General features: G+C 40.9%; 1 protein-coding gene across 2 annotated transcripts in view; it reads left to right on the forward strand.

The window, feature by feature from the left end:
- Positions 1-3,909, forward strand: part of igsf9a (immunoglobulin superfamily, member 9a) — a 42,546-nt gene extending 38,637 nt beyond the window's left edge. For both annotated transcript variants that reach the window (XM_020103517.2, XM_069513900.1), the window contains exons 20-21: positions 448-521; positions 1,490-3,909. In XM_020103517.2, coding sequence (XP_019959076.2) covers positions 448-521; positions 1,490-1,653 — 238 coding nt within the window. In that variant the 3' untranslated portion in view covers positions 1,654-3,909. The remainder of the gene's footprint in view (positions 1-447; positions 522-1,489) is intronic.
- Positions 3,910-27,581: the final 23,672 nt, after the last annotated feature.

Raw genomic sequence — 27,581 nt, forward strand, 5'->3', positions numbered from 1 at the left:
TTGCGGAACGAGAGGATTTTGTGCGGTCGATATATATATAAGACTTTCAAGGTGAAGCTAATATACAATCTCCAATATAATATTAGAGAAGGAAATAAAGAAAAGTGCAGTATTAGATTTGAATTATCTTCCACATACTCAAAGTTAAATTTAGTAGATTTCCAAGATAAAGACACTTTTTACATATTTGCACTTAACTGTATTGAAATGCATGAGTTCCCTATTCAGTTTGGACATCACACCTTTATTTAAAGTCAAAAACAATAAAATAAGCATTTAAATGATTTAAAATCGCTCAACAAAAATGTAAACGTACAGTTTTTCATCTCTGCTGGGAATTGATGTTTTGTTTACTTGGAGTTCGTTGCCGTTCGCAGATGTTAATGAGTGAGCATGTGAACGCTGGGTTTACAGGTGGTATAATGTGATGTTCTGTGACCTCTCCAGGAGAAAAGCCTCTGTTGATGAGAATTATGAGTGGGATGCGGCTGATGTCTACCCACAGCCTGGAGACTGCGATGGTGAGAATGTCGCCTTTCTTATCAATATATGCATTTCACATCGTGCTATAAACTGTGGGAAAAACAAAACATGAATGAATAAACATGCCTGTTTAGAATTGTATACTAAGGTTAAATGATGCAGAGTGTAAACAGAATGATTCGTAGTTAAAGACTTTACTGTTTGTCCAGATAGTTTCCTAAGTTCAGTGGACAAATCACATTTGACCTGCGGGAAAGCTGAGCTCTTTATTGGATGAGGACATGATGTAGGAATGAACTGATGAAGAGACACATCAGTATTAAACAGATGCAGATCTTGCTTTATTACGACTACAAGCTAATTTGAGCAGTACCATCATTGGAAGTCAAGGGGGAACAGTGTAGCCAATAGTTCAAGCAAGACGACTACAAGAGACTGTGTGTGCACGGGAGGCTTGAACATAGCAAACGTGATGCTAAAACTAAAACTTAATAATGTGGACGCAGCCTTTGACCCTTCATGTGGGCACACAGAAGGGTGAGGAGGCATCCTCTCACTGCCTCAGGCAGCACAGCGAGATCCCAGTGCAAACCCCGAACACCAATTATAACCTGAAAAGAAAAATACAATTTTGACCAAAGTGTTGCTGACTGAAAGTGGGTAAATGTTAATTTGGTGAAATGCACAAAATAAAATAAAATCATTTTTTTCTTTCTCTCAAAAGACTTTAATGCAGGAGCTTGCAGAGGTGGTGCAGTATGCGTGGTACAGGGCAATGCCATTTCTGCAATTACTGTACTTCACTCTCTGTCTCCCCCTGAATGAACAAGTTAACCTGCTGAGCTGCATTTATGCTCTGAAGCCAATATTTAATATCCACACCTGAACCTGTGAGTGGTGCCTGTCTGTGAGAGAAGCTGCGGTGCTCAGACGTTTAATGAATTAACAACTGCAGTAAAATCGAAAAAGTCAAAGATAATTTTCACAAGTTTCTTTTTACCCACAGGCCTGCTTCTCTCAATGAATCTGCTGAAGCCTCCTCCGTGCTGTGGCCTTCCCAGCATGCCGTGCTCTGCTAAGGCTGTGAAAAAATGCACTCAGCTGTCTTTGCACCCAGGGCATCAAAGCAGCTGCTCTGCTGAGCCAGAACCAGACACTGTGCTGTTCTGACAGAGGCAGCCGTCGGCTCATCTCACTGGTGTGTCCTTTCACTCATTGACTCGAATCGCGAGGCGACAAAAACTGCATGTGGCAGAAAGTGAGCTTTTGTCTGATCGACTGAATTTCCTTCTTCAATCCAAGGGAGGAAAAAAGCGGAATGTTTTTTTTTAAGGGGTGTTCTGCTTCGTCTCTTTATCAAGCTTCACTTTTCAATCATCTTTAACACGTACGGGTCCCAGTCAAAGTGCCGGAGACACAAATGACCCTCGTGCAGAGCTTCAACTCTTCGGAGACAGTTTGTCAAACTGCCTCTATCAAAGCATTTGTGTGCTGATGGATTCACCCTGTTCTCCGGTGAAGTCTGATGTGCATTCATCATGCAGGGATGAATCTGTAGAAACACAAGGGACAAAACGGCCTCAGGCATCATCAAGTCGCTGATTTAAGCTGTGGATGATTTAGACGTCAGAGATGATTTATCACCTCGGAGTTGGACAAAGGAAGTGTTCATGAAATGCCAATAACTAAGGAAGACAAATATCATATATAAAAGGTTATTCTGCTGCACTGCCCTTCAAAATATTTGCATATTTGTCCTTATAAGACTTTAAATGTTTGGAGTCTGAACTTCCGGATGTTTTCTGTTCAGGCCGCCTCATTGCTCCTTGAAGCAAGACCTCTAATAGTTTCCATAATTGAAGAGGATCGAGTTAACTTGTTGTGTTTGTCCTTGTTTATTTTTTTCACTGACATGAAGGGAAATTAGTTTTTATTTTGTGTTTTGCCTTTAATTTACTAAGGGTCAGTTCACTGGATGATTGCTGCATTTTTCTCCCAGCAGCACCTGCTTTGTGCTCGCTCCGTCATAAGTGGTACCTGTTATGTGGGCTTAATGCCTCCCTTGTTGCCCGAGAGGTCATAAATCAATATTCTTGTTTGTGGTCTTAATAATGAAATGGTGAATAACAGCAGCGTGAGTGAGAGCTCAGTCACATCAGTATTTAATACAGAAAAAAACATTCAGACCAGAATCTCTTCATTTCAGTTGAATCCCTGTGATGGATTCAGCCTTGGAAGCTGAGTGTATTTGTGAGCTGTTTATCATGTTTTAATAATAAATGGGGGTTAATTTATGCACCAGTTTCCCTAATCCAAGTTCTAATTACGAGAGTTAAACTAGGATGGTATCTGACTGGGTGCTTATTAAAATGGAAGTGACTGAAGAGACAAATTCTTCATGTCAACTAAGCTGTTGTTGTATGTAATTAATCACAAATTTAACAATTTACTTTAATAGTCAGTGCATTGTACTTTCACAAAACAAAAACCTGTCTCAGTAAATCACCATATATAAATATAAATATAAATATATATATATCTATAGAAGCATTGGAGGTCAGGGCTTTCCTTTGCTTTGTTCCTTCACAATATACATCTAGTTGATACTTGAAGCTTCCAGGTAACAACTATATGACCTTTAAATGGAAATGAATTTTGCTGTGTAACTTTCTGGTGTGAGTGGGTACTCGTGTCTGAAGAGTTGTAGTTGTTGTTGTGAAGCGTTGGAGTGGAACACAGCTCACTGCATCCGTGTGTGTTAGCGTTAGTGACTTCAGAAAGTTTTCAGACCCCTTCACTTTTTCTCTCATGTCCTTGCATCGTAGATTTCATATAAAGAGATTGAACTGTCTGTATTTTTGAGTTTTACTTTCTGTCCTGACATGCAGAGTGAATTGTGGGCCCTTATTTATATACACAAGTGTGTGCCTATAGGTCTGGTCCATGGCAGAGGGTGTGATGAGAGATGTATCCTTTGTAAACCTGCTTGTTTGGAATGCACTGTTAGCTTGGCCTTCGCTGGTTGCAGCTTTTATTCTGAAACTAATCGTAACTGAGCTGCTGCAGAACCCTGAAGCTGCACCACTGCTGCACAAAGAGCTGTTCACCATTTTAAGTTGAGTGAAGCTCACGTAAAACCTGAACTGGAGTTGTCGTAACCCGCACTGTTGATAAGTTGATAAGTGTCAGCCACCGCTGCTTCAGAGCGCTGGTCGACTGTTTACTCAAAGTTTACCTATATTGAACGTATCGTACTGTGTCCAAATCGCACCAAATTCAATTCTGCACTTCCTTGTGCCCTTAACGATACACATGTCAAGTGTAACGCAGGTTAGATGAACTGTTCCCGAGATATGTTGGCCACATACAGACAGATATGGCAAATACATGTATATTGATGCTGCACAATAAAGTGTGCAAACGGTGGGGGTGTCTGAAAGCTTTCTGAATCTGCTGCCACGTGTTGTGCTGCACAGTGACATTGGAAAGTTTGACACAATGAACACTTCTCTTTTGATCAACATTCACAAACCTTCCACCTTCCGCCCTGAACCTTCTGAGAGAAACCTGCTCTCACCACCTGCTGCTCCCTTTTTCCTCCTGAACAATGGAGGAAAAAGGGAAAAATGGGTTTTGCTTGCTTGCTCTTGCTCAAGGCCGTCACATTAGTCAACCAAATAATTAACTCAGAATTCCACAATGTACCAGAGCATTGTGGGGTATCCATCCTATAATTGAATTCACTCGTTGGGGCTACATTTACTGCAAATCAATGTTTCACTTCTGTAGAACATTTTCATTTTCTGGTGTACACACACTGTAGCTGGAGTCCACAAATGATCAAACCCCATATGCAGCTCTAGGGATTTGGAGTCAGCACTACTTTTCCCCCCATGTTTTTTAAACCATATCTAAATATTGCGCTTCCAGTTCACAGAACGCAGGAAAGTGTGTGAAAATATTTTCTTTGTCTACAGGATATAATCCTTTAAAAAAAAATAATTCTCTGTATTCTGCAGTTTGGGCTGAAACCTTGTGTAACTGAATCCTTTGGGGAGTTGCGGTATGTTGCATGTTGAAGGCTCCTGAGGATTCAATCATGAAATGTTCCTGCAGAAGGTGAAAAAAAAAAAAAAACAGCATTGATGCTATAGAAGTGCGGACTAACAGGATCAGAAGAGCGCAGTGGAGTAAAACCTCACAAAGGAAACCTGTTCGCAAAGAGACATGGACACCGGCAAGAGCTCGTAAAGCTGATTGTTACACTCCTGCCTTTTTCAGTTATTGTGTATACTTATGTGGATTAGCTTTAAAGCAAGCGCACTTTTATTATGCCCATCAAGCAGCGAATTAATTATTCGCAATTGCCAGGAAGTGACTCTCAGAGTTATAAACTAATCAAAGTCTTACAAAAGGAATGTGAATGAGAAGTGTAACCATATCACGGCCATGTTGCCGTCAAGGTGGAGGTCTGAACTCGTCATTGTGAGAACAAATGTCAACAAACCTGCTCTAGTTGAAACCAAACAAACCGCTGGAAAGGAACAACTCATTCCAACCGCTGACATGGAGGAGGCAGGGTTTATGACCTGTACTGCAGTCGGCCAACCAGGGAGCGATCAAGAATATTTGGCTTCACTTTTAGGGAGCTTTAATTTGAGCCATCTTTCTTTACAGTGTCTGGTGCACTGCGGCTTTAGTTTTTTTTCTAGTTTTCATTAGAGAAATATGCAAAGTTATTGTATCTATAAAAGTTGGAAGTAAAGTACCTTTGCAACCCTGGCAACCAAAACAGATTTTCCCATGTGCTTTTATATCTGATCATGAAAAGAACATGAATGCTGCACAGAACACGCTGTATGACTTGTTGCTGCACCAGCTCACATAAATAATTTATGTAACTAATCAAACTGCACTGGCTGTTGTGTGTAGGCGCCCCGCTGATCCTGAAACAGAGCAGAGATCATAGACAGAAAATGTTGGTTTCTTAGCCTTCTAGCTTTTTTGTTTTTCTTGGATGTTCCCTTCTGCCAAACAAACGGTGCAGGCGAAAATCAACTTATCGTGGGCAGGCGGCGGTTGAGAAGTTAAGTGTGACTTCTTTTCCTGGCGGAATCCGAAACTAAAATGGTTGTGTGGTATTTTTAACATCTAAATCTGCTGTGAAGCCAAGTCAGCATCATACACTCTGTATGAGGCATGTGTGTTTATTCTGGTTGTACGAAGCTGATTGAGAGAAGAAGTTTTCAAGGCCTTTAAAATAAAAACAAGCTTGTTCTGTTTCAAGAACTCTGACGTGAATCGACACTTTCTTTAACTGAGCTTTAAGACCGTTAGATTTGAAATTGACTTCTTATTGACATTGTTTAAACTGAAAACAGTCAGTGTTAGTTTCACAGTTTCTCAGGCGAGCATCAGACGCTCTCTCCTCGCTCTGAACGGATCCATTCGGCTCTATTGTCCTCTGTTGACACTCAGCTCAACCTCATTGATTGATTAAAACTTTTGTCTTACATCTGAACCGGCTTCCAATTATACTAATGGCCTCGGTACAGCCACAACAACAGCAACCCCTGAGAAAATGATCGGGGGTTATGTCACAGTCATCCTTTTCAATTCCGTTTGTTTAGACCGTTATATCACTTTGACATCACAGATGTCGGGGGTGGGGGGGGGGTAAACACGTATTTCTTGTCTGAGTTTTCAGGACGCTGTGAGCAAACGGCGAAAGCGGTATTGAATGTGTTGCCGGGTTGCAGGTACTTCAAAGCTCTATTTTCAAAGGCAAACACTTGTAGCAGTCAAACGACAAAGCAGCAGATGACATTGACGAGTAACTAATTTTTTTTGTTTGGTTCTCAGTCAGTATTCATTGGAATTCAAGCAGGATTTTTTTTCCGGGGCTAAATCTTTATCTTTATTTCACCCTGTGATTCCGTCTCTTAACGAGATGTGAGACAATGACAGCTCGAGAGCAGCTTTGGGTTTTTGATGCTACAGCTTCCAGACTTCTTATTTATTGTTCGAGCAAAGCAATCAGTCCATAATTGGCCTATTTCCATGGAGCCACGAGCGACGACAGATGATGTTCTGCAGCGTGAGCAGGGTTGTCACACAGGTTTGAAGACTGAGGCCTGTCCTCTTTCTTGTTTTCTTGCAATCTTTGCAACTCGTGCTGACTAAAAGAAAAATCCAAAATTTCCATTATCTCCACCCGTAAACACATTTCTGGGGATTTTCTGTTGGAGCTTTATGAGGTGACCAATAAACCGTGTTTCCTGTTTCTATTTCACAATAAAACCAAAGCCTTGATTTACCTGTCGAAGCTTTTAAAGGAGACATATGATGCTTTCTTTCTTACTCTCTTTCTAGTGTCTAGACGTAATGTGTGTTTTTATAACATACGAGCATGTGAACCTTTTCTTAAGTTATGATTAAACTTATTGTTATAAGTATAATATGTCTCCTTTAAATGGAAATACATGAGCAGAAGGTGAATGAGGTATTATTTCCATGTGAAGGCATTTTAAATCCCTAACAGAAAAACTACTGTATTGGCAGGTTGTTACAGGAAATAATAAAAATGCTGAACATAAATAGCATCAGACAATAAGGTGTAATCTCAAAGCAGCTATAATTGATCTTTTTATGACAACGTAAAAAGTGATGGTGTTGGTGCTGCAGTGATTTATCACGTGAACCTGCAGCTCCTCTCACTTTTATGGAGCTTCACAGTGAGTTTCAGCTCATTGTTCGGGCCTGAAGATTTACTGTTCTGCTTCATCCTTGCTGCAAAATCCTTTAAAATAAAACCCCTCTGCTCTGCGTCCTGCTCAGACACCAGGCAGACACTGTAAGAGACGAACTGGTGAACATGGTGCAGTGTTTAGCAGCTAAATAGCATCAGATTAGAGGTCGTCTCTTAGTCAAGTCTCCTCGAATATCATTTTTATAATATTAATTTTTAATTATCTTAAATCACAAGCTCATGCTCACCTGAAAGCACGGGTGTTCCATCTCGACAGAAGTGTTATTCAGTCGTTTTCACCTCAAGGCCAAAGCATGCACTCAATTAAAAGCTGGAAATCTGCTTCTCTCTTCAGTCTTGTGTAACATGCAGGTTACGTGACTCTGCAACTGTCATTTAAAGTTCGTCGCTCTGAAATCCACTCTCGTTAAAACATGAGTATTGCTGACAGACAGAAATTGTGATACAGTGAAGTTAATCAATTGCAGAAAAAACGATTTAACCTTTATAGATGTTAATTCTTATTTTTTATATAAACTCAATTCAGTTTTATTGGGATCAAAAAGCTATTTCATGTACTGTAAAGGACGTCCCGTAACATTTAATGGATAAAGGTTGATAAATGTAAGAAGACAGATGTTATAAATAGTGTAAAAATAAAGAAACGATATATAGCATAAATATATAAACAGTAATATCAGCATACAGACAGGAGCAGCCAGAAAATTAGACCCTGACATGAACAACTATGTGCAGAGAATAAACAAAGTTTAAATAAAAGATATATAGATACGCTGATTTTTACTTTAAATAAACTGAAACTCAGTTTTAGTTTGATTCAGACCTACCTGTTATTTCTGTTATCTGCGACTGACCATGAAGACGTCAAACAGTGAAAGAGATTTTAACTGGTTTAACATTTACAGATGTTAAGCTGCTGAGTTTTCCTTGTGAATAAACTGTAACAGGTAGTACAGGATGTTTTTTATTATATTTCCAACCTCTGGTTTGCATATTTGACATTTACTTGATAGAGTTGACAGTTTTAATCAGTAATAAACTGACTTTACTCCTGAGACGATTAGAATCAGCAACACAGAACTTTATTCTGTGAAACAACCTTAAATCCTTCAAACGTGTGACCAAACAACCTGAGGGGGAGGACAACATTGAAATGATACAGAACAATAACTACCTGCAGCACTGTGACATTTTCATATTGAGTTCAGCCGTGATGCACTCGTTTATGTTTCATTTAACCTCGTGGACGTTCGTAATTATTTTTTGTTTTTCCCCCCTTCAAGTGGACTGACTATACAGCAGGTAATTTATTTTCCATGACAGGAAAATAAAAAAAAACCAGGACGGCAGTTAGTGCTCGCTGCGGAGCCTAAGCCTCGACTATTATCTCCTGCCAAATGTAAAATTACAGCGATTATCAGCGTTATTACCACGGAAATATGGTCTGACGCTGATAATTTAAAGATTGAAACCTAAATGGGAGTTTTTCAATCAGCCTATCTGAGCATCCAGAATTCAGTCTGAGTGGAGAGAATACACAACATGTCAGCGAAGTTAATTACCTCAACCGCTGCCTCCCAGCAGAGAGAGGAATAATAGCATCAAGGGAGGGAATCATTTTTTCCGTCTGTTGTATTAGTCTTTTCTTTTTTTTCTTTTTCAGCACAGCAGAGTCTTTCTTAACCCCTCTCTCACTTTAATTAGTCGTTTGCCCAAGAGACAGATTTTTTTTGAAAAATGTCCGTGTTCTCGTTATCCCACGGGCGGTAACCTTGCAGTGAGTATTTCTTACTCTCTCGTTGATTACAGCGCACTCACCCACAATTGATGACCTTATTATAATGGGTGCTTTTGCGTGTCCTTGAGAATCCACTCGTACAGAAAAGTTAGAAGAGCCCACGTTTCCCTCAGAGCCTGTTGACAGAGGATGAACATGAGGAAAATATATGCAGTTTATATTATTATACATAGTAAATATGCAGATTCATATTATTATAATCGAGCATATTCGTGAGTTGTTCATATGCTTTTGTAAATATTTGTTAAATTCTTAATTTGCTCTGTTCTCATTTCTTTCCTGAGTTTACAGCCAAAGTTTCAATATCGTTTACAACAATGAAGGAAGGAAGCAAAAACAAAAGAAGCTTACCAAGATATCAAATAGTTTATTCTCTTATTTGTTTTGGAAGAAGATTCTTAGTTTTTATATATTTATCTAGTTTAAAGTCATATTTTGTTATATCAAACTATTAGACGTGTGTGAATGTTTGTATTTTGTTTGGGAGGTTTCTTAGATTTCTAAAGTTTTTTGTATTTGTGTCCCTGAATCAGGGTCTCCACTGTTCCATTTAAAAATGTGACACTGTAAAACTTTTTAAACAGTCATTGATCCATTGTACATTTATATAAACCTGTTTACTTTATATATTTTAAACCTCTATGATCCTTTTCACTCTTTTGAATGATCTGTTTTCCCAACTTTGATCATGACGTAAAGTCTAACGAAGCAACTCTGTATGTTTTCTTTTGTCATATTTTAATAAACAAACCTGAACGCAGCCTCTGATTGTCCCTCTTCTGTAATTTACAGGTTCTTTACATCACAGTGTTTTTCCTTCCCCGGATGAAAGGAGCTCACAGACACTGACCGCACTCTCCGACAACAGAATAATTATCGTGAATACTTCAACTGACTGGAATTCCCCTCGGCCCATTTTTGGGTTTTTGTATACACAAATACTTTCAGAATCAATGGAACGTTTCTGACGTTGTTTTGGGAGAAAGAAGATGCTCACAGGAATAGAAATGAATCATCAAAGGTAATTTTTTAAATAAAATAAAATTAGGTTTTACTTTACTTTACTTTATTTTTCAAAATGTATTTTACTATGTGTTACTTTCTAATTATTTTTAAATTGAGCTGTAGCCTCCAGTTTGATAGCTAATGCAGAGATGCATTGATTTTTACTTTAGTCCGATTTTTCTTTCTTTCATCTCATTACCTCCGATAAAGAGGTTGTGATTTCATCTTTGTTGATTGGTTTGTTTGTAACCAAGACACAAAAAAACATCTGGATGGATTTCCATGAACGTTGGCGGACAGATGTGATATGGGTCACAGTGCGAGGTGAGAAGTTTTCCAACAAACATCGTGGATCTTACTGGAAACAATCTGTCATATTTATGGACCTGATTTCTCTGAAGGTGTGAAATTTGGTGCATCTCATTTGGATTGTGATCATGAGTATATGTGTGATTATCACAGATCACCAGAGTTGTTCTAAATAGTTTTACTGTGTCAGCAAGTACGTACTATAACTGGCAGATAGAAGATATATGCTCCCTTCTTATTTGGATGCGACGTGCGGAGCATTAAACACCAATAAACACACAAACTTATTTAAATAGCAATATGGTTTCAGGTGACAAGCAATATTTATATTAACGCTGAGAGTATATATTATATTCCAACTCTGTGGCTCCGCAAACTAAAAAGCCTTTATGACTTTATGAGTAAATGAAATATAACCATAATAACTACTTCCAGCACGATTACTGACGTTTTCTTCATCGCAGTGATGAATCAAAAGCTCCAGCTCTCTACAGTTTGTGTGATTTAAGTGTTACCTGAAAAAAAACCTTTGTTGTTACTAGAACTCACTGGGAAGCTCTCGTGTGTGTCGAGTAATTTAAGAATCGCAACTTGTGAAATTGTTTTTTTACTCTGTTATTTTCACATCACAAATGAAAAATCTCTGACATGGATAGAAAGACACTTAATACTTGGCATCTTACAGTGACAACAGTGTCTATAGTTGTCGGGCCTTTCATAAATAACTGAGGTAGAAAGTAAATCAGTCTGCAGGTTCTCTCCAGTCTGGATCCGGCTGCTGTCGACCTTCAGATTTAAAATCTCTCTGTGTGTTTTGTTCAAGGATCTATCATCAGTCCATCATTCTAATTTTACAGCGTGACCGCAGAGCCACAGCTCATCAGGCAGGAGTTAACCTCGCTCTCAGACTCTGGCTGTAGATTATTAGTTATGATTATGAAATATCAGATTTATCTTTTTGGGTCGCTTGGCAGCAGCAGCAGAGAGACGGCCGCCTGCCGTGGCTGAAAATGACACGCTGACGTTGGTAAAAGTACGAGAACAACAGCCTCTAAGTAGAACAGGCGCCAAACTTCTCAGGCACAACTAACCAGCACCACGAGCCTCTCAGAGCAAGAAAAAGTTTCCCGTGAACAAAACCCAAGCATGTGTCTAAAAGTGCAGGAGAGCGGGTTATTGTCCCGGAGATGAACTTTCCCTGTGTCAGGTTTCTTTGCTGTTCAGTGATGGTTGACACTTTTTTCCCAAAATGCTGCCGTCATAAGAATCACGTACCTTGTTGTGTAGCTATGTGTTGTATTATAGTGGGATGAGATTAAAAACGTAGAGAAGGAGACAGATGAGGAGGATGCAGGTTGTTGGAGGACATGTGGAAAGTTCATGTGAGGCTGCTTCAAAAAAATGGCGAACGAGGTGAACGAGCGTGTTGGCAGCCATCATGTAGCTGCTGTCGAGACTGAAGCTTTACAACAGGCTGTTACTCTGACCTGTCAGCACATGTTATCGCTCTGTAACTACTCTCTCTGACTACAAGGCCTAGAACGTATTTCTTGTTGGAAATAAATCTTCACGTTGGGGTTTAGTATCTTCAAGTTTCAGTAATCCTCAGGTTTTTTTTTTTTCCCACCATGAGGTGTTGTGTGCGATCCGCTGAGACGTGTCACTCACATGACAGCTCGGCCTGAATCACAGGAGATGGATGCTTCCTGCAGCTCTTTATTTTATTCGTAGATGATCCACAACATTGCATATCCACACAATCACCACATTACACCTGATGATTTGCAGCGCCGTCTCGATGCCTTGAAAAGCCTCCAGTGATGATAACTTGCCCGCAGACGAGGAGGCGTGCGAGATGAGATTGTCCTTGACAAGTAGTTTGACTTTGCCCGTGATTTCAGTACCGTGTAATGAAAGGGAATTTGTTGGTGGCTGGCGGCATCGGACAATTGGGTACTTGCATTTTCCCAAAACACTTCAAACCCTAGAACAGCACCTGTAAACGAAGTGATTCCAAATGCGAAAAGAAAAGGAAGATGGCAGTGCCGTCAGCGTGAGCTGTTGTATATCTTAGTGACTGCTGATTTTCAAATGAGTTTCACCGATCCCTTGCACTGAATGAACAAAAACTCTGTAGCTCTGTGCTTTTCCAATTACATGGGAATAAAAAAAAACCACATTCGCTTCAACACTTTTACATGTGTCCTTAATACCTCAATGACATCACAGTTAAAAAGCAAAGCGAATTTTCTCAATTCTAATGGAAAAACATTTTTTTTTCCCATGCACATTATTAGCCTCGCTGTTGTTGTTTGCATTCCCTGATGTGACATCTTGTTTCCAACCAGAGCTCTGAGTTTTCCCAGTTTTCTCGGTTACCATCAATCTTTTGACTTCTTTCTTTTGATTTTTGCTTTCAACACGTCTGTCATTTGAGTTTGCACATGATTTTCAGCTATTCTGAGCCAGACCTAGGAGACAGCAGATGTTCGTCAGTGTTACATTACAAAGACATCAGAGGGGGGCCTGTCAGATTCTAACATCTGTTATTAAACCTTTAGCACAAGCGCAACAACAAGCAGTCTCTGAATGGAGACTGCTGAGACTACTGCATGTAACAGGTAGTTTAATCTCTACCAGTCAAAGTTGTCCATGGTTGTCCTTCTCTGCTCCATAGCTGGCACTGCTCTGCTGAAAGAGGAACAAAAGCCATTTGGCACCACCGACAGATAATTCATATGGTGCAGTGCTACAGACTTAAACTAGGGACCACTAATGAAATTGAGCACAGGGCTTAAAATGTCCTTGAGCAATCACAGTCACAATTATGACGTAATGGAGAAGGAGCTGAGCCCATGGGTGCATAAATGCTTTTAACAGAGCTCCCCTCATCCTTGGTACTCACCATACGCACAGCATTAATGTTGTTATGGATATTAAATGGCAAATGGCAAAGAAAATAAACCTGGCGTAAGACTGAGAGCACTAAGCCGGGTGGTTCAGAGATGGGATCCGGAGGCTGATAAAGAAACAGGCAAATCCAGATCAGACTCAGGAACATGTTGGTTGGACACTAGAAACCGGAACAGACCTGGAAATGGACAAGACAGTAGCCATGACACCCAACTCAGGAACAGTCAACACTTCGCCTGGGACCCCAGATTCAGGAAGAGACAAGGCGTCAACTCAGGACACTGAGCTTAGGATCAGTTGTCTGGGATCATTGTCTCAGGAAGAGACGAGGTGTCAACTGGGACTCACAACAGGACAGTTTACTGAGGAACATGTGAAACTTCGGTTGGATCCCCACCAGAGGAACAGACGAGACGTAGGATGGGAACCCTGACACAGCAGTGGCAGACAGAGAAGTAATGGGTTCAGCTGGGGGCCCTGCAGGGCGTCAATCGTCCTGCTGAGCATTGAAATACTCAAGTGACATATTTTGCATCACAACTAATCACACGAGACCTTTGCAAATTCGCAATAAATAATAAATGACTTAATTATCATCCAATGATGATAACTTGTCTTTAAATGAGCGCCGCTGCCTCAGACAGGAAGTGCAGCAATCACGGCACCAGTCCCTGTTAAACTGTTCAAATGAGGGTGGGACAGTTTGAGGTCCTGCTGGTGACGCTAGAGCCACAAGGACCAAACCCAGATCCTAATTACACAGAGCAGCATCTGAGGAAAATCATAGTATTACAGCGTGATGTTACCAAAAATGATTTCAACATTTCAAAGTCAGAACCTAAGGAGCGATCTCTTTTCAAACTTATAGTGTAAACAGCAGCGAAACATGAAAACTAGCCATTAAGGAGACACCTTGTTAGTGAACAGCCAGAGTACAAAGTGAAACGATTCTTTCAGGACGTTCAGACGACTTGGCCGTGGCGGCGGACGAGCAAGTTTGTAATAAGTGCTAATAAGGAGCTAAGTTTACAGTAACTGGCACAACGTGTGATGAGGATGTCTCTCATCATCACATTCACATTAGCATAAACAGAAACCAAACATCGTCCACTCAGCACTTCAGCAGCTCAGAAATCCGTGGTGGCGTCATGTGGTTGGTTGAGATGAGGATAATGAAGTAATGGAAACGTGTGGCCTGAATACAATTATTTTAATTCCCCCTTTTAGTCTGAACATTTGATTGAAACAAAAGTACTGCAGATATTTAACCTCCAGATATGACAACAACAGAAAGACACTAAGATATGCACTGCATGAAGGCTTGTCAAAATAAAAGGGTTTTTCATGTGTAGTATCTCGAAACTATAGTGTCGACATGTGGAGTATGTGCATTTCAGGATGTTCTGTTTAACTATATATATATATATATATAAAGATATTTATATAGAGATATTGAGGGTTTCCTTTTAACTGTTGTTTTGAAAACCTATTAAATATCTTTGCAGCTCAGCCTAATGAGACGTTTCTTGGTGAAACAGGATCGTGGTTTGCCAGAGGAGGAAAGAAAATATCGTAAGATTTATATTTTTCTTCATAAAATATGAGAAAAAGATTCTGTTATAACAATAAAACGTTCTCATTGGGTCCTGCACCTTTTTGCAAGCAGGCGATCAAGTCAGTCTGTATTCACATGTCAGCACAGCCACCATGGTGTGTGTGCGTGTGTGTGTGTGTGTGTGTTTCTGTTTGTGGATTTTCGTTTGTAAAACAATATTTTCAGAAAAACACATTTTCCAAGAGCTCCTAAAGGCTGTGGCTTAGCAGGACGAGTGGGGTGGCCACTAACCAGAAGGTTGGAGTTTTGATCTCCAGCTCTTTCAGACAGCTAGATACTGAACTCCAAATTTCCTGTGTGTGAAAGGTGTGTTATGGATAAAGTGCTGTGTATAGAAGCGCTTGCTTTTCATTGGATTCTGTGATCATGAATAAATCCTGAACACAGATCTTCAAAATCTCTGAACAAAAGTATCCAAGCACCAGCTGAAAGCTGCCACGACTCCATTAAAAGTTTCTGTTTGTCTCTACAGCCTTGAAATGAAGGCAAAGCCGAGCTTTTAGTTTTTGTCTTTTCTTTTTTAAAATTCCAACTTAATTTAAAAACATTGTTTTTGCATGTCATTCAAATTATATCTATGGAGCCGTTAGCTTCACAACTAAACAAAAGGAAAGTTAAATACTGGGCTGAAGCCAATTTGTCAAATAAAAGAAGGTTTAGAATAATGTGAAATAAGATTTTTTTGTTGTTGAATGAAACCATGTTGGTTGTGAGTTTTTTTTTCAGACCCCAGGAGAAATGCTCAGGGTTGTTATTTAATTTGTTTGCACAGCAACCAAGAAAAAATGGGTTCTGTTGCAAACAGAAAGAATCGGATCAAAACACCCAGGCCTTCATGTGGCTCATCTGAGAATGGAGCCGGAAGATTGGAGGCAGAGGCCGAGCACCATGTTACTCTACTGTGTGCTGCATGGTTATTCAGCAGGAACGTCATGGACACACTGTTGGGAGTGAGGGAGGGAGTGAGGGAGGGAGTGAGGGCCCTCTCGGTGAAAGAGGACGGGGATTTATCTGACCTTCTCTGCGACAGTGGCTGGCCCGACTAATTTACTTCATACAGATCCGAAAAAACAAGGACGAGAAATCAAGTGATTTGGAGCCGGAAGGACGACGCTCGCTGCATGTCTGAGGTTTCCAGAGGCCTGACCGGACTCGTGATGTTCCTTTTCTCCGTGTGCTGACGACAAGAAGCATCCACCCTATTGTGAGACTGAGTTCAAGGGGAGTTTGATTGCTACTTCACTCGGGAGAAAATGAATGAATGCGGTATCCACTTCAAGCTGCAGCCTGTCGAACCTTATTCCTACACAGATGGAGCTCTTAGTGATAATTCAATCCAGCGACAGCGTTCTTAAGAGGGAGGATCAGTTCTCCACTGCTGCTGAGGCCTCTTTTTTACACAAGTGCTAAGTAGTAGCAGGAAGCCGTGTGGTCACCGTGGCATCTGTTTGTTTGTCTGTCACAGCCCGCTTCTTTTCCTCGAGATGTTTTAATCAGATTTTGATCAAACTTGGCACGATAATTGAGGCGGGGTCAGGACCTGCGCTATGGATTTTTCTTTTTTACAATCCATCAAACATCAAGGTCATAGCACGGGATTAACCTTTTAGCCCACTTCAAAGAATGAAATAAATAGAAACTCGGCCGCCCTAACTATCTTCGTGAACAGTGGAGTTGAGCTGCTTCCCCTCGGTTGAGTACAAAAGGATTAGAGCCAGCGGATTCCCACTAGTGGCTCTAATTACACATGTTCTTCTACAGCGTATTTATTATACTCATCTGGTTTAACAATCTGTATTAGTACTGTACTGGCCTGCAACCATCTCATAACAGACGACTTATAATAATTCAATTATTTGTTATGAAAGATGAATGAAGTTATTATTATCATCAGAAACATCTTTCTGAAGGAAATTCAAGCAATTTCACAAAGAAAGGTCAATAATATAACACAATGATAATAAATACAACGCCTCAAGTGGATTCTGCTTTAAATATAATAATGCTTTTTTTTTTTTTTTCAACCGCACAATACAACATAATTGCTTTTTTCAATTTATTTCAAACCATCATCAGGATAACTTGATGAACTGATTGCTGGATTCAACAGTGTTTCATTTTATCTGGGAGGACACTTGATTTCCACACAGACCAAGCAAACAGCTGCAGCAGCACAATAACTGATGCAAACAAAACAAAGACGAGGTCTCTGGGAAGTTACATCCAGTCTGTGATGTTAACTAATAACACTTGTGCTTTTCTCATAATTAGTTTAGAAAACAGTTTAGAACCTGTTTTCGCTGCTTAAGCTGTGTTGTTGTGTAAATTTGCAATCATCATTTCCCAACACTTAAATTGGGCTTGTAATCAGATCATTGTGGTCAGTCTGATGACTGAATCAAAATGTGAATAATAAGAGAGGGAGATAAAGTCAGTCCTGATTTACAAGAGAGGATGAAATAAAAAATAGATGATATGTAGATAATAAACACCTTTCGCCACAGAAACAATGTTTGAGCGTTTTGCTGTAAACATGACACAGACAAGATTCTTTCAGGAATAAAAGAAAGCAGTTAAATTGCACTTCTCTCACACTGAACACTTCTGATTTGGACCAGTCGACTGTTCTGTCTGATTGTGGGTAATTATGTATAATTACAATTATTCAGAACTTGTGTAGTAAATACAATCCAATCAGAAGAAGTATTGCATGTTATTAGAGAGTGAATCAATGACAGGTGGTTCTTCCTTATCTGCCTCTGTTTCCATTCTTGCAGACCCACACATTCCTGACACACACACACACACACACACACACACACACACACACACACACACCCACGCACACACACACACTCCCTCACTGTTTCCTCCGCCACCCTGGAGAGTTCACTGCTCTTGCTGTTTTAACCTTCAACCTGGGTTGTCCATGCCGCGTACGCTGAGTGTCACTCAGCGAACTGTTTGTTTGCCACTCATCGCTCACTGCCCTGCTCCCGTCCTCGCACGGCTCCCTGCAGGCCACGGACCGCTGGAGTGATTTCACAGCACAAGCCCCCGTCTTCAGAGCCAGTGTCCCCTCGCAGCAGCTGGTAATTTACTCCAGACAAGGCATCTCTGCTCCTATCAGTAAGATAATGCTTTATTCATCCCTTCCCAACCCCTGCCTCTCTTCTTCTGCCTCCCTTTCCCCTCTTCTCCGTATGCTCTGCATGCAGCATGACTCACTATGCAAGGTGTTATCAGTGATAATACTGCAGCAAATATAGCCACATATTACTCTTCCAGCAGGAGATCTATTTACACTTCACAAGCAGCTCGTAATTAAAAATCGGTCTGTTTGTGTTGACTCGTCAGCTTCACACACCCCCTCCAACCCCCCGACTCTGAGATCTATACAGTTGCACCAAGTCTAAAGGAGTAATGATGTCAAACACAAGACGTGTGACGCAGAGGGGAAACCATGACATGTGAAATCTCTGTTTCATCCCTTCGACACAGTTGAAGAGAAATAAAGAAGCTTGAAGTCTGAGGAAACGGGTCAATGCAGGTCACCAACACTTTGAGACCATTGGTCTGCTGCGAGCTAACACCAGGCTAATCAAGAACATTAGTGATTAGTTGGTGTTTGAGTGTAAAGTCTCATCGGAGAGGAGATGAGAGAGGTCAGTTTGGCGAGATGTTACCAGCAGAAACCCTGCAGGTAGTTTTCACTGTGATACGCAGACCTCTTCTTCTCTGAGAAGAAACTACAAACTTCAAGCACTCGTACTCCGCAAAATGACTTTTCCTCTGTGTTCCAGGCCGTCTCCTCTCAAGATTTTAAAGTCCACGCTGTGACATTTAAACGCCTCTAACAACTTCTCAACAGTTGGATTTCCGTCTGCGCATGACTGACACATCATTAGTCATGTGTGGAGGAAACCAAACTTACGAAGAAAAGTGTCAAAGAAGCAACTTTAACCTTGAAAGAGTAACAACCTTGCTGTGAAGTAATATTTAAGACGATTATCAGATTTATTTCACACATGTCTCTGCATAAACAGGGATTCTACATACAAAGGCTTTTAAATGGAGGCTGACATGTCACCTGAAGAATGTCTTCATTATTCAAGGAGGAGCCACCCAATCTATACTAATGGCTGCTCATGCTAATCACATGTGTGCAGGTTAATGCTAGTTCTACTCTTCCACTATTGGATTACTGAGCTCTCACTCGGTGTTGCTTCATGTGGATTGTCGATGTAAATCTAATCAGCTCACTGATTTAATGACTTTATTTCTCAAACCTAAAACAGTTACAGACCTGAATTACAATGGTGAATATCGTTCAGACCTTAAATCATCCCAACACATAGGGGGCACTGCAAACACCCAACACACTATATCCCTATAAAAAGATGGATGATATGAAAGCTCCCCAAAAGTGAAAAGCTGCATCCGGAATATTGTGGCCTTATTTCTGCACAGTGGGAGACAAGAACGTCATCCAGCTTTATTTACAGTCTATGATTCACACCCAACGTTTCATCTAATTCCTAATATTTCATAAAGTTTGTCATGGACAGTTTATCATTACCAGCAGCTGAGTCATGTTTCAAGTAATTGTGCGTCACTCTGTGGATTTAACCCAGCGACGACCTACGTTTTTTATCATCTTTCATTTCGTCCACCAGTGAAAACAAAGAGGGTTGATTACTTAAAAAGACGGAGGTGTCAGGGGACTTGTTGTCGCTGTGCTGAAAAGTGTTTCCAGAGACAGACCGAGGCTGTTGACTGAGATCAGCACTTGTCTTGAATTTTAAACCCATAGAATCTTAATTAAAATCTAAATTAAAATGACAAATTCTATCAGTTTATCACTTATACTAAGAATAATTACGCTCTCAAGTTTTTTCACGTGTTTTTTTAAAGGAGCCACAGACGACAGTAATTAACTCATAGGTTCATTTATTCATTTAATGACTGTATTTTTTCCACATCAGGCAAAAAGAAAAACCCTGATAAACATTTCCATTTCTGCAGACGAGAGTTAGATGATGCACTGAGGGCAAGATGTATAATTTACTGAGTGTAGTTTCTGATGGGATGCACATTCTTATTACATACAATCAGAGCAAGGGCTGCATCAGGTTTTCTCTCAGTCACAATTTACCAATCATTCGTCCATTTGTGAATCTTTCCGTCAAGTTTCTAGCTATGAAATTTTAAGGCTGAGAAACAGTGAACACAAACTCCTCGTCTCGCCCACGTCAAGCAGACCAAAAATATACCGAGTTGATTCCCTGATGAGCAGAGCGAGCGATCGCATGCTGTTATTGTCAAATAGCATTTCAAAAAATAAACCTCTGCAGGAAGCTTCTTGTTTCATAATGAATAGCAACAATAATTGAACATGTTTATCCCCTTGTTTAAGTTACAATAAAATCAAAAATGTAACGAGGGTCGGCACAGTGTGACGTGGAGATTTTTTTTCGTGCTATATTTAAATATCGCTCTCGAATAATCATCTCTGGACGGCAACAAAAGGAGAAGACACAAGCTTCACAAATGGTTTTCTGAGCCGACAGGAGAAAAAATTCTCCGTATTCTGTGAAGCCTCCATCTCAAGGGGTCTGTGACGGGCCCGTCCAAAACATTTCCTCTGCTCAACCTGTGACACTGACAACAGAATGTGTCCTTGTTAGGTGACTGTGTGTGTGTGAGTGTGTGAGGCCGACAGTGTGACAGCTCAAACAGTCGAGGGGGGGGAGGGGGGGTCGCCGGCTGACCTTGAAGTCCGTCACCTCAGATGAGATAAGAGGACGGACAGGAGCCGCAGACGGCAGCAGCACTTGCTCTGGCTCAACCTCCCCCCTCTGCGATGTCCGCTGTTAAATGACCAGTTGACCGGCGTTTTGCTCGTCGCCCACGTCAGCCTCCGGCCTGACAGCGTGACAGCTCTGCATCAAAGGGCTTTAATCACGGCAGTTATCACAGGCAGGTGGATGAATATTTCCCCCTCTGTGGCTGCAGCCGCGTCATTAAGCAATAAAGCTGTCAGCAGGGGGCGTCTTCTGATGGCGCAGGTTCGGTCGGATAAATATGCACGATGCTGCATGTTCTTTCTCATGCGGTTGGATTGTGGGTCAGGGGGGATGCGAGCAGATTTTATATGTCAGTGGACGGAGGCGTCATGTTTTTCAGTTTGTGTGAACACGATATCTCAAAAAACGCCTCAAGAGAATTCTCTATTCTAAAGACTCGAGAAGAAGCTGACAAGGTTTTGGTTGGTGAAGGGTCAGAGGTCAAGGTCACTGTGACCTCACAAGTCTAGTCTTCAGGAATTACTTGAGGGATTCTTTTCAGCTCACTTGAGCTCGAAAATGAACTGATTCTATTTTAGTTACCTAAGGTCAAAAGTCAAAGTCATGCTGATCTTGATGATACTCTGAAAAATGTGTCTGAAAAAAATGTGTGAAGACTGAGACTGAAAATTAACAAAGAGCTGTAAATCCAGTTTTTAGTTATTTCCTTTTGTGGCTTTTGCCAAGTGGAGGAACTTTGATACAAGCAAAAATTAAAGATGTAGATTTCTGTTCTGAAAACAAAGACTTACTTAATGGTAAACCAGGGAAACTGTGGCCTTTGGGGATCTAGATTTCATAAATGCACACAGACACATGCAAGTGTTTTGATTTTTTTTCTTCTCCTCCCATGAGGGGACTTGAATTTACAGAGTAATTAGTTGAGTAGAATACACCCTCTAATTTACCCCAAGCCCATCCTGCTCTCCTCTGCAGCAAAGTTTACATTTGGTAATGAATTAAGAGCCTTGCACTATTAAAAGGGGGTTTTGCTGACATCTCTATAAGCTTAAGGTAAGCTGGGCCTAAATCAAGAAAAATGCAGACCAAGCACATCGCAGTCCAAGGAAATCTTAGCGAGAAGAGCTTTCAGCAGAAGATAACAGTACGTATATTTGCCTTTGCATTACCCATAAAACATCGGGGTTTGTCTTAATTTGAAAAGGCTTTTAGAGGCAAGCCTATGAGAGCAGAATAGAAATCTTGTTTCAAACAGGAAGAAAAACGAATGATAAACTGTGGTTTTTATTTGTGTGTGTGTGTGTTTGATTTTATTGCAGATTAACCGAAACTGAGGTTTTTCCAGTTCAACCTCCAGCACAGCAGCGATGCAGTGCACTCGTGTGTTATATAACCACAGTCTTTTTCTGCCACGTTTTTGTAAATACCCTGGAGATGCAAGCCCAAAAAAATAATAATGGATAAATGATATCTTGGCCTATTTTGTGGGAAGGCAGTGATTTCATGATCTCCAGGTTTGCTCCCTGATCTTTCTTGCGCACACACACACTGCATGACCCTGGATCCTGTGTATTGACTCGCCAGTGCTTCCCTCCGTCTGCAGCAGACAGGCGAACTTTGACATAACGAGCCGACTTCTGGCGGCTGACGTCCAGCGTGCTCGCAGCCACTGTGTGTGTCCGCACCACACAGAACACTTCTGCACAGTATGCAGGGCAATCAGCTGCACTGTAGGGGTCAATAATGTTAATTATGTTCCGAACAAGCGGTAACAAGAGCGTTGTCTTAAGACATCATCTACTTTGTTGCCAAAACAAGTGGTGGGGAGGAGCTGACAGGTTGGATCCACACAACAATCAATCTGTCTGGAGATCCTTGTAAAAGCGTCCTTGAGCAAGACACTCAGCCCCCATTTGATAATAAGGGTTCTCTGCCTACAAGTGTGCACAACTCAGAGAGGAAAGTAATTTGAATCGGGTTGTACAACAAACCCGTGTTCTTTTCTGTTTGCAGGATTTCAATCAAGCTGCAACCTTCAAAGGTCCCTTTCACAAAGATGAGACAAAAGATATTTCAAATGCTCCTGCAGATATTTCACAAGGTCTGAAATGTGTTTTGAATCGGTCTGTGTTTGCATTAAAGGTCAGATTCTAACTGACCTGTAAACACTCAATTCCAGGTTCCGTCGGTTTCTGTCATTTTATCTCTTGTTGCTGTGCGTTAATGAAAAGCTCAGTTTACAAAATACCAACACTTATTGTACATTTAAAGTGTTGTTATCTGCTTCTGTGAGGACTTTTTAAACTTGATTTTTTTAGATTTTATTATTTATGGGTTTCAGTTTTGATTTCTTTTAGTTTGAAATTCCTGTTTTACTTTGAAGCTACTCACCTGCGTGTCCTTTATTTGCCTTCCTGTCCTCATCTGGTTTCCTGCTTCAGGTAAAGTGTCCACACGTCCTTCACCTCTTCCTTCCTCTCTTGTGTGTTGATGCTTCTCTTGTCAGGTTGTCTCTTCACTGTCAACTCTGTTTACTCCAGTTTTCCTTCCTGTCGTGTTCCTGAGATTTGACTTTGTCTTCCTGTCTGGATTTTGAGTTTTTGATACCCGAGCGTGGTTCCCTACAAACAGTGACTGTGAGCCTGTCTAAACATTATTTCTTGCTCTACCTGCCTCGTTCAGCGTCTGTCATTTTGGTCCAGTGTCTCCTGATTTCTCTCCTCGCACTCGAGCACCTTTTATTGAAAAAGTTTTCTAACTGCTGAGCACTGAAGCAGCTGCAGAGCCACATATTTCCCTCAGGAGTTAGAACTGAGCTAAAACACAAGTGAGTACTGGATTAAAGAGGTTTTACGATGTGTAAGAAAGCACCTGTGAAATCTGGTATTTGCTTTAAGTCTACAATATTTATTTGTGATGCAAATGGTTCAGTACTTCTCTACTGAATGTCACCAAGTAAAAGTATTGAATGTATTTACTGTATTAACAGGCAGCAGCAGCAGCAGCAGCGGAGCCTCACTGTCCTTCAGTCCCACTGAGCTCCTACCAGCTGCGGCAGCACTGACCCATCTGTGGAGGGCCCAGCGATAAAAGGATTTCCAGAGCTCAACAGAGGATCACATCATCCTGAGACAACTCTGATAAGGTTGGTGCTCAAGTGCAGCGCCGTCACTGCAACACAGTGAGGATCACAGTTTAGAAAACCAGGTGGAATCGGACAGGAATGTAATTTTTCTGCTAATCCAGGAGAGTCTGGGTAAATTGAATAGTTTAAACATGCAAAATATTCTCTCTACTTATACTACAGTCGTCTTAAAATGCAGTAAATACACGAAAGTGAATCAAACTATTTATTTAACCTCCGTGTTTTCGTCTTGCTCGTTTCATCAGCAGCCTCTCGACCAACTGGTCAAACCGACTCTGGCGACTCTTCCCAGCTCCGTTCGCCAACATGTTCCAGTGTGTGAGCCAGCGGTGTTATGCGAGCTGCAGATTTGTGAGCGAGCAGAAGTAGCTGATGCCTGCTGAAATTCTCCCTGGATTTGTTGCTTGGCTCTGGTGCCGTGTTTTGTCACTAAAAAAGTCTGAAAAGTTGCCAGATCTGGTGGAAGAAGTTGCTAACTTGGCATCGGTGGTGCTTGGTGAGCAAGAAGTTGATATGAGTAGATATATTTGTTTGCAGGGTTTTGTGTGTGATACTGTTGTGTACACGTCATCTTCCCCTATTGCCAGGCAGCAAAGTGTGTAACTGCGATTGTGTTACAGTTGGTTAAGTTAAGCGAGGTGCTTTTAAGTCACCACAAGCTGTGCTCCTTATCTTTGTTTGCTTTTTACAAGTTCACACACCCGTCATTGTCATAACGTGTTTGTGAATCACTTCCATTCAGCGGCAACTGAAAAACATGAAAACAACGTCCACTTCCGGTCGTTTGATTTGACGGGTGGTGGATTAATAAAATATCACAGAACGTCACAAGGGCAAATAAATGCAGATTGTCTTTTTCAACCAGCCTCTACTAAACTCTACTTTTAGAGGGAGGTCTCATATTATATCACCATGACTAGTCGAAGGCTGTTTCCCAATCACTCACTCATTCACTTCCCTCTACTCACGATATAGGGACGCCTACAAATGTAGGGAGCTCATTCAGGAAAGAAGAACATTTCTATTTCACACCTAAGTATTAATATTTATAGATAATAAGCACGTAGGATCTTCTACAGGTTGATTTCTTCCCGCTGCCCTTTCTTCCTGTCAAGGCTGTGAGTGCAATGCATGCTGGTATATAATAATAATAATAATAAAACTTTATTTATATAGCACTTTCCAAGTTTCAAGTTTACAAAGTACCTCACAAACACAGAGACAGAAACCTGGGAACCAAAAGCAACAGTCGATCTGCAGATCTGAGATCAGGAGCAGGTATCTACGGGATCAGCAGGTCAGTGATATAAGAGGGGGCAACGCTGCTGAGAGATTTAAAAACTAGCAATAACATTTCAAAATCAATTCTGAGCGTGACAGGTAGCCAGTGCAATGATATATTCCTCAGATGACCATCGGTTGTTCACCTCCGGTCACGATGGATTGTGGGAAACGAGGAGTCCACTGTGTGAGTATAAACCATTTCACTTGACACTCGGACAGAACTACAACTCACGGACGATAAAGTGAGTGATTGGACACAGCCCGAGTTTATCATGACAACAGTTGTCACAGGTGTCGGAGGATAAAAGTCAAATATTTCCTCTGAAGCTGTCACTTGCATTTTAATGGATTGAAAGAGTAACTGTGCGTGTGTGTGTGCGTTTGCGTGTGCATGTGCGTGTGCATGTGTGTGTGCGTGCATCGTGGTCAATTTGTAAACTGAGATTTTCGACTTTTATCCAAAAAAAGTCTGTTCTCTCACAGGACCAGAATAAATAAATATAGTGTGACTCTTTTCCTCCAGTCCATTGTTTTTCATACATGTATAACTATATACATGCATATATACTTGACTTGAGATAATGTCAAACCCTTAAAATAATCTGCCTGTGAAGTTATTAGTCATTCTAAGTACAAGTACAGCAGCTTGTAGAAACACTGTCACCTAAAATAAAATTCTTAAATAAACAGGTGGCGTTGGAATTAAAAGCTGTTGAGGCCATTTTGCTCTTGAAACCGTATTTTGCTGCAGTTGTTATTTTGGTTTAATATCCACATCACACTGTGATATGTTGTCCTGGCATTTCACTTGCATACATTTTATGTTCTTGCATTTCTGAACTATGCTTCGAGTTCTTCCTGACATCACCTGTCAAATGAATTCATATAATTGGGAATACATTTCTGATCAATAAAATCTTCAGATTCTCAATTAATGTTTCTGTATGATATTTGTTGTCCTTCGATCTCGTTCTTTGGTAGACTGCAACCGGGGCCAGATGTTTTTATAAAAAAAATTCATAGAGCTTGTGGGTGTTGAGGATATTTATTGTGTATATATGTATTTCATGTCGTGGATCACTTTAGGATTTACAGCCTATTTGTGTTATTTTTGATCAGCACCTAAACTAAACGTTAATATATGACAAGTATCTGTTGTGATTTAAGGGATCTCGATGTGCTTGTCTGAGGGTTGGAGAGAGATTGTAACGTCGGTTAAATATGGAGAAAAATGAGAATGTAAGTAAAGTGGATGGATGAATGGATGGAAACTTCCCAGGGGAAATTTCGGCCTCAACCTTCAACCTACTGACCTCATCAAGGTGCTGGTCACTCAGAGCTGCAGTGTTGTTCTCACGTGTCCTGGACAATAATGGAGCTCAGTGACACTAACTTAAAGCTGTTCTTCTTTAAATGACTGATCCAGCACATACTTTATTTTTATTTTGAAAACCAGTTGCTTGATCTAACCCTTGGTTGGTCTGATGTATTTTCTCTCGTCTACCGCGTTGTTGTGGAACATCTAACCACAGCGATTTCTGGTCTGTTTCTTTTTTGTTTCCCTCTTTCATGCCCGTAGCGCATCATTAAAATGATACTGAAAGGTTCAGTCAGTGTAGTGCACAACTTGACAAACTACTCTACCTACTCCAAATCAAGTCCACTCCAGATCAAATGGAATAGAAAAGCAAGGATTCCTTAATTACCGTCTTTAGAAAAGCATTTGTTTGGTTCCTTTTCCATCCTATACCTCAGTTTTTAATTCTGTTGTTACTGTGTCCCTGTTTTTTCGCTTCCATAGAACCATTAACTCTGTGATTTTGCACAACTTATTTGTTTGTATCATTATTTCCCATTAATTCACAGATGGGTGCATCAAAATTAAATCAGCTTGCCCTCAGACCGGCACAGGCTCGAGCAGCAGCTCCGAGCTTATTATTGCAAGCTGTCAGGCGGCGCTGTGTTGTGTGGGGCGTTTACTGTAAAATTGTTTTTCCCAGCGAATGTGAGGTCGAATTTAGAAACGTTTATGTAATCCTCGTCTCATTTGCATACGACCATGTGTAGTTTACGAGGGTGGGAGTGGAATTACTCTGCGAGATGATTGTGTGCTTCCCCCGGGGGGGAATTCAGAGCTCGACTCCAGCCCCGCCTCGGCCCTTCAACTCTGGAAATAGATTGATGTCTTTGAAATGCCCTCCAGAGTCCTGTTCCCTACCCCTCAACGACACGAAGAAGCTGCTGTGACACAAGATGCTTTTCTTTTTTCTTTTTTAAACCTGTTTTGACATCAAACTCTTCATCCAGGTGAAAATGTGAAAAGATATTTCAACCTTTTCGGTCACAGGCAGAAATCCACCTTGCAGCATATCATTAGTCCATGACTGAGTGTACATGTTTTTGCTAATGACAGCGGAAGCAAAGCCCTGAGCTTATCTCCCCGTCGCCCACTT

The sequence above is a fragment of the Paralichthys olivaceus genome, chromosome 18 (genome assembly GCF_024713975.1).
Source record: "Paralichthys olivaceus isolate ysfri-2021 chromosome 18, ASM2471397v2, whole genome shotgun sequence".
In the NCBI taxonomy this organism is placed as follows: Eukaryota; Metazoa; Chordata; class Actinopteri; order Pleuronectiformes; family Paralichthyidae; genus Paralichthys; species Paralichthys olivaceus.